Source organism: Pezoporus occidentalis, unplaced genomic scaffold, assembly GCF_034315485.1.
Source record: "Pezoporus occidentalis ecotype Australia unplaced genomic scaffold, CSIRO_AGI_Poc_V1 ctg365, whole genome shotgun sequence".
Taxonomy (NCBI): domain Eukaryota; kingdom Metazoa; phylum Chordata; class Aves; order Psittaciformes; family Psittacidae; genus Pezoporus; species Pezoporus occidentalis.
Window position 1 is genome coordinate 182,355 of NW_026915647.1, and position 13,782 is coordinate 196,136.

The window sequence follows — 13,782 nt, forward strand, 5'->3', positions numbered from 1 at the left end:
TGTCCAACGTGCTTCCACACCACCCAACTTGAAACACCCTTTCCCTCACCCACTTCCCAGCGTTGTCTTCCTTTGTCCAAGGTCTCCATTCTGTTGAATTTGGTGGTTACGATGTGCCTTTCCTTCTCAGGACCTGTTGCAAACGACCTTTCTGCTTTTCTTTCTGTCTAACATTTATCTTCCTCCCTCCCCTCTGTCATACTATAAAACATGAACATAATGCATGGAATACAATACAATAAAAAGTGTGGCTTAACTGCCCTGCAGTGCTTCCCTCTGCTGCACCGGGGAGGGGGGGGAAGCAGGAGGAAGTGCTGCAGAACCAGGGCACAGTGGGTGTCCCCAGCTCTGTCACCATGGGCTGGGTCACTTGGACACAGAGCCTGTTTGACAGGTCCTGGCACACAACTCTGCTCTCCAGTCCGTGGCCAGGGTATGGTTTTTGCTGCACATGCATTTTCTACATAAAGGTAAATAGTATTTTCCTCATCCCTCCAAAAAAAAAAACATGTATTCTAACAGATCTAACCCTAAATTTCTTGTGAGTAGCTGCCATGCATCTGTCAGGAGAAGGTGAGAGAAAAGACACAAGTTGGCAGATCTGCACATTGATGCACTTACCAGCTCCTTTCCTCCTGCTTACCCTTCTCCTCCAGCAAATGCTATTTCTCTCCCTCATGAGGAGGAGGATCTCGTGCAAGGAGAACCCCATCCCAGAGGTGAGGATGATGGAGGGTCCATAAGACCCTTGCTAGGTTCAGGACAAAGGAGTCGTGGTCCCAGGGCTGGCGTTGGCCACAGCTCCCTGTGGCTGCAGCCGGCCACTTGTATCTTCATCACCTAACCTGGATGCTACCTGCATCAACCCATCTCCCAGCATGGAGCACCTTGGAGCCAGATCCTAGGTGATGTTCCCACTGCAGATAAACAGGGAACCATGTGCTGAAGCAATAGGACTTTATTTCGGGTCATAGGGCTGGCTGCAATGAGTGCAGAGAGCGTAAGAGTGAGTTAGACCACAACTGGTTCCTCTCCTTTACCAGCAGATCCAGCCCTGCTCACACTCCTCAGTCCTGCCTTGAGATTTCAGGCCAGTCCTTGGGTGTTATCCTCTGCTGAGCAGCCACTCAATGCTTGTGTTCATTGGTCTAAGGTGTTTGAAAGCATTAAGGGATGAAAACACCTTAATAAGCAGCCGATGGAGTCATTCCCTGCTGTGCTTGGCCGGAGCAAGAGAACACACGGCGCTTCCCTGCTGGGCCTTGGGAATGCAGTGAGCTCCCATCATAGCGTGTTTCTGTCACTTCCTAAAGCTACAGAGGCTGAGCCTGGAGTTCCAATGGCTAAAAACAGGGCTGGAGTGAGGAGAAAGGCCACAGCTGATTTACAGTCACACTCTCATCCAACCTGACAAGTGACAAGTGTCCCTAGGGCTGCAATGAGAGCAGGCAGGAGTGTGGGGTTTGCTGCTCCCAAGGGACAGCGCGGTAGGTTTGGGTTCTAGCAGCAAGCCGGGCTGTTGCTGGTAACACGCTCTGTTTGCATTCCACATTCCAGACGATCCGAAGCTCCAGCCTGTCCCAGCAATGCCAGGCTGGGCATGCTTCCCAAATGTCTCTTCTTAGTGCAAACGGAGCATCTACCTCCAGCGAAAAGAGCCGGACCCCGAGTTCTGGCTGACAAACCAGGGGTGCTGGAGGGAATCCTTGGGATGCCGGGGACGGTGCGAGCAGCCGTTCCCTTTGTTCTCTTTGGTTACATGACATCGCTTGGGAATGATGTTGGTAAAAAGAGGCTTTCTCTAGGGATGGGAGATGCCGTTCCCTGCTGATGGGTGCTTAGGATAAAGGGAGGGCTGTGCTCTGATGGGTGCTGGGGACAGCTGGTAGCAAGGTTTATCTCCAACAGAGGGGAGGTTATGGATCAGGGAGCTGTTCTTTGCAATGGAAAAATGAATTCCAGAGAAAAAGGCTCCTTTTCTCCAGGGAGGAGCCATAGGGGGCCCTGGAGCAGCACAAGGATACTGGAGATAAGCATCCAAGCACCACTCGGGTGACCCGGCTGTGCTGGGAATGGCCTCAGCGCTGGGACACCCCCAAACCCCTCAGCATCCACTGTTGCTGGATGGATGGGAGCCGGGAAACCTGCACTGCGCTTTCTAATGAGGCATTTGGCTACAAACTGTTACTGCCCCTCACAGGCGCCGCAGCGGAGCCAACCCATTCCCTGCCCCTCTGTCAGGACGGGGCTAAATTCACCCCAGCAAAGCCCAGGCTCTTTCCCGTCGCTGCTCGGAGGAGCTTCTCCACTCCCGCTCCGCCTGCGAGCACAGACCGGGTACCGCTTCCTTCCGAGCCGCAGAACAAGGCCGCGCTCCCTCACACCGCCACCACCCGGCCCGCGGCGCCTCACCCGCGGCGGAGGCCTCACCGCCGGCCGCACCACCCCCGTTCCTGGCGGGGCCGCGGGGCAGGCCGGGACACACCGGGGAGCTCCGGTAGGTGAGCCGCGGCTGGGGCGGAGGCTGCGGCGCTGCCGGGGCTCCTCGGGCGGGCAGGGAGCGGGACGAGGCGGGCTGCAGCCACGCGGGGCTCCCCGCGACCCCGGGGCAAGGGCGGGGGCCTCGCTGAGGGGAGCGTGGCCGGGCAGGGTGCGTGTGAGGGGACGCGGCCCGGCTGCGTGTGGGGCTGAGGCGTGGAGCTTGCTGGGTCCAGCGCTCTCCCGCTGCGGGCGGGGAGAACCGGGAAGCGAAGGGAAGGGAAGCGAAGGGAAGGGAAGGTCAGCGCGGCCCGCGGGGTGGCGGTGGCAGCCCTTCCCGCCGGCGGGGATGCGGCGCTCGGGGCCGGGTGGAGGAGGGCCAGCCCCGGGGAGGCTCCTTCGGCGGCTATTTATAAAGGCCGTAAGGACAGCGAGGAGTCCTCCAGGGTGACCTCCTGCCGCTGCGGTCCCGGCCGCTTGCGGGGTTCAGTGCGGAGCCGCCGAGACCCCCGAGCCGTGGGGAAAGGCGCGGTTGCGGCCTGGGCGTTCGCAGGGCTCGGTAACGCTGTGGTTTTGCCCCTGTCGGGATGGAGAGGAGCGGCTTGGGACGTGCGGGAGCTTCCCATAGAGCAGCTGTGGAAGTTTGGGAGTCGTTAGTTTTAAAACGGGGGGAGGGGGGAGAAGCAGAGGAAAAATCTTGTTGAGCTGCTTTAAAATCGGTGTGCACGGTTCTTTACCTCCTTAAAACGTCTGGTTAAAGCCTGCGTTTCCTTACGTTGGCGTTTTCCCTGTTTTGCCCCAGGGCTGACTGATGTAACAAGCGGCTGCCGTTTTTTAGTGTGAGTTTTCCTTTGTCCTCCCGCCTTACCGAGACACTCTGATCTATCCCTTCATTTCAGCCTTGGCTTTTGCTTCCTTTTGTTCTCTTGCTGTAACTCAACGCTGTTCTATTTGATGGTGTAGCCAAGGAGAGCCACAAGCAGCCCTTAAAACCCTGGCGCTGATGTGAGTTGCGGGAATGCGGGGTGCGTTCAGGGAATTCAAAAGTAATTGAACTGGAAGAGCCAACGGAATTACTGCATCAGCGGAGTTTATATACAACGACTCGGGATGCCACAGGGCTCAGTGGCATCGTGGTGAAGCTGCCTGCACCCAGTGCTGGCTGAAGCCCATGAGGTGTGGAGTTTCCATGTGGGTTTTCCTTGTGGTAGGCCTGACCTCCCAATAGAAGTGAAGGGGGAAAATAGGATGGAAAAGAGCACTTAATAACCTCAATGAGAATCGATGCTGACTTAAGAGTGAGTTGTTACTTTGGAACTTCATCTGTGAATCATATAGTAATCTAAGTGCAGTTGGAGGTGACTCTTTTAAGCTGTGATTACTCTTGATCTTATAATCAAAACCACTTAATCATAAACTTGTATTAGTTTTCCTTTCCCAATCAGTATATAGCGAAGTATGAGAAAGCACAGAAGTGACATGAAACAACACATGCCCCATCGGCCCGTGTGTCACAATCCCCATCAAAAGATGATGGTTCTTGTCGGTGTCATCCTGCATGGATATGATGGAAGATCATAGTTGTAATAGTTGCTGGGTGATATCAGCCTCGTGCTACTTCTTCCTTGCAGCTGCAGAGGTGGAGATGCACATGCCTGGGCCTCTTCCCCTCTCCACCATCCTAAATCACACCTCCTGATCTCATCTGGCTGCTGGCACCTCGAGTTGTGCATCAGTGCTGGCAGGCCTGATGTCAGCCTTTGATGACGTGTTTTTTATATGGTGAATGCAGTTCCCTCACTCTGGGCAGGGTTCTTGTCCAAAGACACACGTTCCTTTGAACTGAATATGCTAATCCAGCTTTCCTCCTAAATGAGCTGCTTCAAGGAGGTTTTAGAGTTGTCAGCCAGCGAGTCTAAAAGGCATCTGTGTATTGGGAGGTGCTCTGAGGAGACTCAGCAGTGAATAAAATCCTGTGTGCTGTTAGAGCGGCCCAGCCTTCGTTTAAAAATACCCCAGCCCAAACAGCGCAGCAGCTCTATCTGTGGAGACGGTATCCCTTCATAAAGGACTTTATTGAGAGAAAGAAGTCAGTGGTTGGTCCAGAAGTTCTTTCCTCAATAGGAGTCAATGTAAGGACATGAATTTCAAAGGATGTTGCTGTGAAGCCCAGCTGCTGCTGAAATAGTACAGTGAAAATAACCCAAAACACTGAAGAGAACCAACTAAATATTTGGTTTTCTTCATTCTGGATAGACTCTTTAATGGAGCCTGACTAAAGGCAGTTGTTCATCTCTAGACCAAAACAACCTTTTCTATACAGAACAGGCACTGAATTGTGTTTAGTGTTTTTTGTATGACATTCAGCACGATGCCCGCCAGGACAGAAGACAGAATGGCATTTGTTCCCCTGGGTGATGTGCTAACGAACTCCAGAAAGAGCAGCTTTAATGTCCTCCCTGCTGCTTGCATTGGCTTCTCTGTGCCCTTAAAGAGGGCTCTGCTGTTGCTACCTGCACTGCTCAGTTTTCTGGTACTCTGTTTGCTTACAGCAATGATTGACCTGTTTCCATTAGTCTGGCTAATCATTAATTGACTTAAAATTGACACCTCCTTTTTGTCTCATGGCTGGAGTGGTTTGCTGTGCTCTGGTGATGTTTTCCTTCGTGTTGTCTTCCCTTACTGAGGCTGCTTGAAGATCTCACCTATGTTCCCCTGTTCTTTCTTTCCCCGTTTGTGTTTAAGGCTCATCTTTTGAACACAAGTCTTGCTTTATTGCTGTGCTTTTCCTGTTCTTCCTCTGCTTTAATGCATGCATTGACAGCCTGTTGAGAACAGCCTCCTAGGCCTGACAGCCGTGGCTAATGGCCTGAGACTGGTAGATTATGTGGACACTGAGCAGAGAAACAATTCTTCATGTGTTTAAGCTTGGATGGGTCAGTATTTTCTGTGCACCATATCCTGGAGCTCTCCTGAGTAGCCAAATACAGTTGAATATAAGGTGGAGTATTTCCACTGAGAATTAAAGCCAGACCACAGCTCATTCCTTATTCTTGGGATGAAATTAAGTTTCAAGAAGGATTTACGTGGGAGGAGGGGAGTTTAGTGTTTGTATTTGTCATGTCTTGACTTTATTGACTTACTCAAGCTTGGCAGAGATGCTAAGAATGGCCCCAGACACTGCTTTGGCCATCTGTAACGTCCTTTTGCTGCAGTTCACTTGCACAGCAACATGAAGTCCCACTGCTGCATTGCTAGATGAGATTGCTTGTGCTGCTTGTGACAGTTGTTATCACACTGCTGCAAGCCTCTCCTTTCTTACTTTTCTAACTACTAATCATTTGCTGTTAATCTCAATGTGTGTTTGGTGCTCTCAGCAGTACTGCTGTCCAGGAACAAAACTTGTCCTGGATATTATGGGAGGGGTTTAGAAAGAACTGCTTATGCCCAGAACCCGTGCTTTGTGCAGCGAGAGATGGCTTCTAATCATGCTTCTCAACACTTTGCAGAACTGAGATAGTTGGACAACAGGAAACCCTCACCAAAAGGCTGTCTGGTGGATTGAGGAACACCATTAGGCTGAGGGCAACAGCTCAGTCCTTCTCCCCTGCAAGTGGACAGTAGAAGGATGAAGGATGTTGTCATCTCAGCACTCTCTTCCTTTCTCTTTTTGCCACTTGGCACCTGGCAAATGCTTTTACACATTGAGCAGCACTGTGGCTCCTCCTTACAAGAATATTTATTTCTTCATCCATAAAACTACCTAATTGAAATTCAGAATTAACAGACAGGCTGCTGTTTGCAGGAAGCAGCTCAGGACACTGCTCCCAAGCTGAAGGCAGAGAAATGGAGCTGCTTTGAGGCCTGCAACTGGGAAACTGCTGGAGTGGCTGTTTGCAGGCAGCTGCAGCACCTCTCTCTTGGTGCTCTGGATATTCCCATGTTAGGAAGCTAATCCACACGTAATTTGAAGCTTGCCCTATAGCTGAACAGACACTTCTGCCCCTCCTGCTGGTGGTAGCTCCGTTAACAACCCATCCCTTATAAATAACTTTGGCAATACCAAATCTGACAGCAGTGATTTTAAATGGTTTTCATCTTGCTTTGCAAGCCTAGAATGCAGGAAGCTGCAACAGAATAAACCATATGGATATAAGGTCTGGAACCGTTCTTACAGAGAAGCTGTACAACTTCTTAACTTGGCCCTCTTTATTTGGGGTGGGGAGACAGGTCCTGGAAAATAATCTGATTGAATAATTAACAACTGCTTTTAGGTTTTGTCGGTGTAGGAAATAGCACATTGGGTACAGCATTTTGTGGCTCCTGGAGCTAGGCCCTCTCTGTCACTGGTTATTTACTATGTAAAATGGAGCTGCTATAAAATCACCACACTTCACAACGGGGGGATGCCAGCCTGGAGTTCCTGCATAGCTCTGCGCTTTTGTTTCCCATCTCTGGGGGTGGGGGACAAGCTCCAAAAGGCAAAAGCCTCCAGCATTCCAGCAAATCCCATTGCTTTCACTGGGTTTGTTCATGTGCAGCTGCTGGCTTCAATTGAAAAGCTGTGTCAGGAGAGATTGCTGCTGGGATTGAAGTCCTGGGTCCTTCTCTGCATGCCAACGAGGTCCAGAACCTTCCCAAGCCCACACATCTCATCTGTGTCTCTTTCTATATTAGTCTCCAGCTTTCCATCCTCTCGGGCAGCCAGTTCTTGCATGGCAATAGTACGTGCTGAACCCCACTTCCCCCTGTTACAGAACTGGAGCTTTTCTGCTTGTGCTGCTGACTCTTCATGTGTCCTATTGTTTGGGCAGCTCGTTTTTCATGCTCTCTCTGTTGGTTTTGGATTGCACATTTGCAGCTTCAGCACTGTGATGGAGATTGGGTTTGATATTAGAGGAGTGATTTGGAGAAGCAGCCTAGTTTGGGGGCCACACTATCATGGCTGAAGCCTTTGTACAGTGCCCAGTGATTTTTTGCTTTCAATAGAGCGTATTTTAAGTTCTGCTTGTTTTGGCTTAGGAGGATTGTGCTTTTCTTGACTTTATTGTTACAAAGCCCCAGAGCCAAAAGATTCCAGAAGAGATGGACAGTACTGCCTCTGGCTAAAGCCTGTTGGATTCCTGCTCTCTTTGACAGGTTGTTGTGGCTTGTGGTCTGGCTCTGCCTGTGCATCCCAGTGAAAGGAAGAAAGGGGTGTTCAGAGGGGAAACCAGGCAAGATGTGAGCAAGGGGAAATGAGGCTGATGGGTTAGTGCCTCCAGTGAGCCTGGAGAAACCTCATGCAATGCAGTTACTTGATTCGTAGAGTTAGAAACCCAGTTCTCCATGGCTCTATACAGGCAGGGATGAAATGGGCTTGCTTCACCCTTGTTTTGCCACTGATAACAGGGAGAAGACCCCAGGGTGATTAGACTGTTGTGCTAAGCCCCTGCAGAGTTCTTAGTTCAATTTGGATGCTGCTTCTCTGCATGTTCCTGTGTGTTACAGAACACTGAAAATCCTCCTTGGTTGGAAATGGGAATTTTATCTGGGGGGTTGTGTTAGCACTGGGTCAGCTTCCAGCTTCAAAATGCTTTTCAGCAATAGCTTTGCCCTGAAGTCATTCATTAGGCCTTAGCAAGTGGTTTCACACAGTCACTGGTGTTGATTTACTGTTACCTGAAGTCTTGGCTGTAATGAAACTGGAGTTTGATTTTGAAGAAGCTGCATTTGGGACAGTTGTCATCAAGGAAAGAAAACCCTTGGCAAAACCCATTTAGCAGTTGTGTTCTTAATGTATCAGTGTAACTTGGTTAAGTAGTTCTTGGTTAACCACCTTTGTGTTAGCTGATGCATTCAGTTCTATTAGACGTGTAGAACTCTATATAGGTGCTTCATTATTCGTCCTTAAAACACTTTCCAATTCACTGCAGAACCTCAGAGCTCCCCAAATCCTGTGCTGAAAGAGTTAATCCTTATTTTCCAACCAATATCTGCCTTAAAGAAGCCCCTGGCGTACACATACACAGCATTCCAGTGGAGTTCTATTCTCCTTTCTACCCATGAACATGCCAAGGGGGAAATGCACTGCAGAGACCTCAATAGCTGGCTTGTCAGTTGAGTTTTCCTTGTGGTTTATATGAATTCCAGGCAGACTGCTAACGAAACTGCTTATTCCTTTGCTTTGAGAGGCTGGTGCAGCTCAGGTCCTGCTGTTTGATGTGTTTGCTGCTCTTCACACAAGCAGCTTCTTCTGACAACAGCTTGTAATTTACTAATAGCCTTGATTACAGTTGCCCACTGCACAACACCCTGTGCAGCGTGAATGGAGCTGCGTATTAAGGGTAACGTCTAACACAGCAGCTTGTGAATGTGGGTTTTCCTCCCTTATTTTCCAGTGCGTGCACACAAGTGCCATTGTACTAATGGAGTAAAAAGTGGTGGTTTCAGTCTCCCTCTCAGCAGAGTCCTGCCTCTTGATATGGAGAGGGTCTCAGTGTGGTTGGGATGAGATGTTTTGTCTGCTGCAGGATTTGTTCTCCTCCTGCTGAAGGAATCTGCTGGATATTTTTATCCTGGAGAGGCCGCATGCTCTGGTTAAGCACAAGTCTGTCAGGAATAATTATTTCCTCTCTTAAAAGGAAGGATTTTGCCTCCTCATGGATGGGGTTTTGTTCTTTCCCAGCGCAGGTAAACAGTCACCAGCCTGTTCCTTAGCAGTCTGTCACATGAATGTAGCTGCAGCAAAGGCGATGTGTGAGGAGGGTGGAGGGAAGGTGGGAACTGATGTGCTTTCAGGTAGCTAAAAGCTGCAGCTCAGATGGGGCCTTGTGAATGCCTTGTCAGTAGGAGCGTGCTCTGAGGTGAAGCGAGCAGCTCTTTGTGCACTGGTAAAGCCTGCCTGGGTTAAAAACATCTTCCTGTCTTGCTTTGTTGTGTCCTGTTTCAGGAGAGGGAATGAACCATTCCGTAACAGGGTGCTCTGCTACCTTTTTCACCTTCACTTCCAGGAATGCTTCTTGGCCACCCTTGTGAAGGTTTACTATGGATTTACTAGGTTGGATTTACTGTGGAGGACTAAATAGCAAGCTGCATCAGTGGCAAGGAGGTAGTTATTGTGATGGGGAAGCAAATGCTCATTGGAAGGTGCTTTCTCTCTTTAATTTGACCTCCTGAGGCACCCATCAAGTGCATCAGTCTTAGTTCCTCCTGCCAGTCTTATTTCCTATGAAAACTCCTCAGGTCTGGGTGGTTGAGTTGTTGATGTGTGTGGTCACTAAGGTGGCACTCCAGCATCTCTGCATCAGAGAAGCCGATGGGGTACCAGTGTAAGGAACCATCTCAGGACTGTTGACAACATCCTATTTTCTCAATGTTCCCCCTCCTCCAAGTTAGGTAAAGGCAAGGAAAAATACCCTGCCTTATGTTGGGGTGACTTCATGTACAGCAGGCATAATCAGCTGATGTGAAATGAGGCGAGTTTAAAAGCCGCTTGTTGTGGAACAGAGGCAGTGCCTGACCCCGAGGGGCTGCCCATCCGCACTTTGGGATGTTTCTCCTGACTTGAAGCCCTGTAGTTTTAATTCCGTGTTTCCTATTAACAGGGTCACCTTGTCCTCCACGGACTGTTACATCGTGCATGAGATCTACAACGGAGAGAACGCTCAGGACCAGTTTGAGTACGAGCTGGAGCAGGCCCTGGAAGCCCAGTACAAATACATAGTGATAGAGCCCACCCGCATCGGGGACGAGACCGCGCGCTGGATCACGGTGGGGAACTGCCTGCACAAGACGGCCGTGCTGGCGGGTACCACTTGCCTCTTCACCCCTCTGGCCCTTCCAGTAGATTATTCTCACTACATCTCCCTGCCTGCTGGTGTGCTGAGCGTGGCTTGCTGCACCCTTTATGGCATCTCTTGGCAATTTGATCCCTGTTGCAAGTACCAAGTAGAGTACGATGCCTATAAACTTTCCCGCCTGCCCCTGCATACGCTCACCTCCTCCACCCCGGTGGTGCTGGTGAGGAAGGACGACCTGCACAGAAAGAGACTGCACAACACGATAGCACTCGCTGCCCTGGTGTACTGTGTAAAGAAGATCTATGAACTCTATGCTGTATGACTCCAGCAGGGAAGAGAGAAACCCACAAAGACAAAGTGTATTAAGACTCCCGCAGTAACATTTTGTTTTTCCTCTTTTTTGAGAAGCAGTTGGAGACTGGGAAAGGATTTGGTTTCATAAGAGATGTTATTTTTCAAATAACACATCACTGGTGCACCGAGGTTTTTCAGTTCTTCTCAGTTACACTTAAGGTGTGGATGTGTGGTGACTTGAGAGCTGTATGTTAGGCGATGGGAGTCCAATCCAGCAGCAGCATGTCGAAAGTGAGCTATAGGAAGAGGGGGTGTGAGAGCTTCTTCTACTTCTTTATTATTTTTTGGGGGGGGGGAACATTTAAGTATCTTGTTTAATTGTATTACACAGAACCAGACAGAAGTTATCATTGACCATTAAAGGATGAGAATTTGAACTGCTTTTTGCTCTCTTGTTACTGGTATCGTAGTTCCTTTTCCTTGCAGGGGATGGAGACTTTGCTGTGAGGATGCCAGTGGTGATGATTGATTATCTGTGCTCACACACAGACCTGATGCTCCCTTTGGCCCCATGGCAGCGGTGTCCATGGACAATCTCTATCTGTTGAAGGAGTAGCTGTTGTAGTGTTGCTTTCCCTCTTGCTTGACTAGTTGTGTTTCTTGGAAGAGGCTAACTTGGTACCCCAGTGCTTACATCCTTTTGGCAATTGCTTAAATACTGATGGCTGGGGCTAAAGGGCTCCAAATCCTCTGCTGCTCTCCTCCAGCTGTTACTGCTCCACACAGTGGAGAGAACACTGAGTTTCCAGCTACAAACTCATCCTGCTCAGCCCTTGTTCACGTTCTTCCTAACGTGGATCCGTCTCTCCTGTGCAGCTGAGCACTGCTAAGGTGGGAGTTGGGCTCTCACCTTTGTGCTTTGTTATGTGCTGACACTTGGGGGCTGCGCCCTTACTTTGCAATTCCACTGCTTCCGCTTGGAACGTGCACTTACGGAGCTGCTGCTGCTGCAATGATCCATGTGCTTGTGTCTTGTAACTCCGTTACTTGGAATATTAGGTTCCACTCTTGTGCATTAATTCATCTTGTAGCTCAGAACTGTCAAAATCTTGTTCTTAGAATTGGAAATACTTACTGGTTTTGCCAGTTCCTTTCAAAAGCTAGGGGCCTGCTGCCTATAACCTCCTCCTCCCACATGGAAACCAGGCGTGCTTTGCACTTCCAAGGCCAGCTTGGCACAGCTTCAAGCGTTACGATGTGAATACAAGAGCAAAGCCCTGTAATAAAACCTGCCTGCACACAGGCGTCCTGCTTGCTTGGAGCCTGACCTCCACCGTGAGGCACTGACCTTGGAAAGGAGTCTCATGAGGTCAAAACCCCACATTCAGTAGCCCTGTCTTTATCTTCCCTATCTGCAGCAGCAGGCACTGAGGCATCCTCCTGGCCTCCAGGCTGCAGCGAGCGTTTCTGGCCATGCTTCCAACTCGTGCTTTGCTGCTGATGTGGCTTTTGTGTCAGCAGGGCACCCGTCCCAGTGTGTGTGCTGGGCAGACTGGGTTTGCTGGGAGTCCTGACCATGTGCTTCTACCCCTGAGGCAGCCAAACCTCAGCAGGCACATGGCTGAGAGGAAACACCAGCGGCATCCAGATGTTCCTAGGTGGCAACAGGCCTTTGCTGGTACAGTGGCTGAGTTGTCTCCCTCCAAGGTTAAAAGAAGTAGGGATCCAGCTCATCTCTATTTATAGCGACAATGTACAGTTGCCTTGGCAGAGAGGAGGGGAAGAAATGCAGCTACTTCATCTTCCTGTGGTTAGGCCAAGTCTGCTGGGCAGGCTGCCCCTTCAGACTGACGTTTGAAGTGCTGTCTACTGGATGGAGTCTAATCGAGTGGCAGAGCTGCCGTAGCTGATATGTGCTTTACCACTGAAATCCCCTTGTGCTGGCCACACCAAAGGCATTCCTGCTCTTTGTTTTAATCCAGGATAACTGTCAGGGTTAGTTCCTTCTCTTCACCAAACCCCTGTGGTCCTGCCACTTTCTTGTGCTAAGCTTTTCCTTGCCTGGAATGATGGCTATGGCAGAAGGACTGACCCTCAGCAGGCTCCTGAACTGCCTGGCTTGCAGCAAAGACTCTGGAGTTAAGAATGGGCAAGTTCCCTGTGGTGTTTTACTGCAGGAGGGAAGGTGAAGTCAGCTCAGCTGTCACAACAGGTAGGTCTGGTTTAAGAACTCGCCCTTTGCTCCATGCTGAGCTACAGAGGACATGGATGGGGTAGGAGGCCTGTTAATGGAGCTAGAGTGCTTGGTGACATCCTGGCTGTTAGCGAATCAGTGCTGGAACCACACAAGGTGAGCTGGGGGAGTATTAAGAGGGGTCTGAGGTTGTGTTTTGGGGCACTGCATGAGGTGGGGGCTGTATTTGCTGACCCCCATTGCTGGTAGCTGTGAATTACAGCTGGGGATGAGCTTTGCAAAAGCCCCCCCATGGTTTGCTGCCCATCCTGGCCGTTGTGGAGGGGCTCTTAAGTGGAGCATGTTAACGTGCCTCTCATCACAGAGAGGGGATTTACTTCCAAAGGGGAATGTGCACACTCTTGGTAACCTCTCAGATGGAGCTGTGGTTCAAACAGTAATTACAATTAACTCCCCATGTGTAATCTTTCTCCTCAGGCCCTGTGTTGTACCCTTCAGCACCCTGGATGATGACACGGAGAACCCCTTGGTCCTTCTTGGGTTGCCATGACCTAGAAGAAGTGAGCAGCTGGACAGGACTGGCAGGAGGACCTGAATGTGCAAAACATGAAAGGAAAGCCCAACTAATGCTTAGAAACCCGTTGTGGAGGAGGAGAGAAGGTAAAGCTTCAACTTGTAATTTCAACCCTAGGCTTTTAGGTAACAAATCTAGAACCTCAGCCACATACTGAATGGTAGAAGGTGTTCTAACTGAGCAGTAGTAGTGTTGTGGTCATTAAGCACATCCTGGGCATCAGCTGGGATGGATTCTCAGAGATCAGTTATAAACCTGTAGTAAAGAAAAGACTTCTTGAAGAAGCTCCTGCTAAGCCTGCACACCTGTATTTGAGTTCCAGTGTGACTGATCCTCTGTGTGGATCTGCACTATGCCTATTGTAAGCTGATGGAAAGAGGGCTGGGATGAAGTATGTTGTCCTGCACCTTGCAGGAATGGGGGAAACCCAAACCTCTCCTGCTTTCCCTTCCTCTAACACT

At 50.0% G+C, this 13,782-nt stretch overlaps 1 protein-coding gene across 1 annotated transcript; it reads left to right on the forward strand.

Moving 5' to 3' along the window:
• The first annotated feature begins 985 nt into the window (after positions 1-985).
• On the forward strand, positions 986-10,990 carry TMEM11 (transmembrane protein 11). The gene is made up of 4 exons (XM_062631058.1): positions 986-1,006; positions 2,264-2,497; positions 5,974-6,098; positions 10,065-10,990. Exons 1-4 carry the CDS (start codon positions 986-988, stop codon positions 10,579-10,581), a joined length of 897 nt encoding a protein of 298 aa, XP_062487042.1. The 3' UTR covers positions 10,582-10,990.
• Positions 10,991-13,782: the final 2,792 nt, after the last annotated feature.

What these genes read in the sequence shown, in the direction of transcription:
- TMEM11 (XM_062631058.1), top strand. Translation starts at nt 986, where the DNA reads ATGAGTGCAGAGAGCGTAAGA. An exon ending in TGAGTGCAGAGAGCGTAAGA is followed by an intron (nt 1,007 to 2,263) that starts GTGAGTTAGACC and finishes AATTCACCCCAG; the next exon opens with CAAAGCCCAGGCTCTTTCCC. An exon ending in TTCTCCCCTGCAAGTGGACA is followed by an intron (nt 6,099 to 10,064) that starts GTAGAAGGATGA and finishes TCCTATTAACAG; the next exon opens with GGTCACCTTGTCCTCCACGG.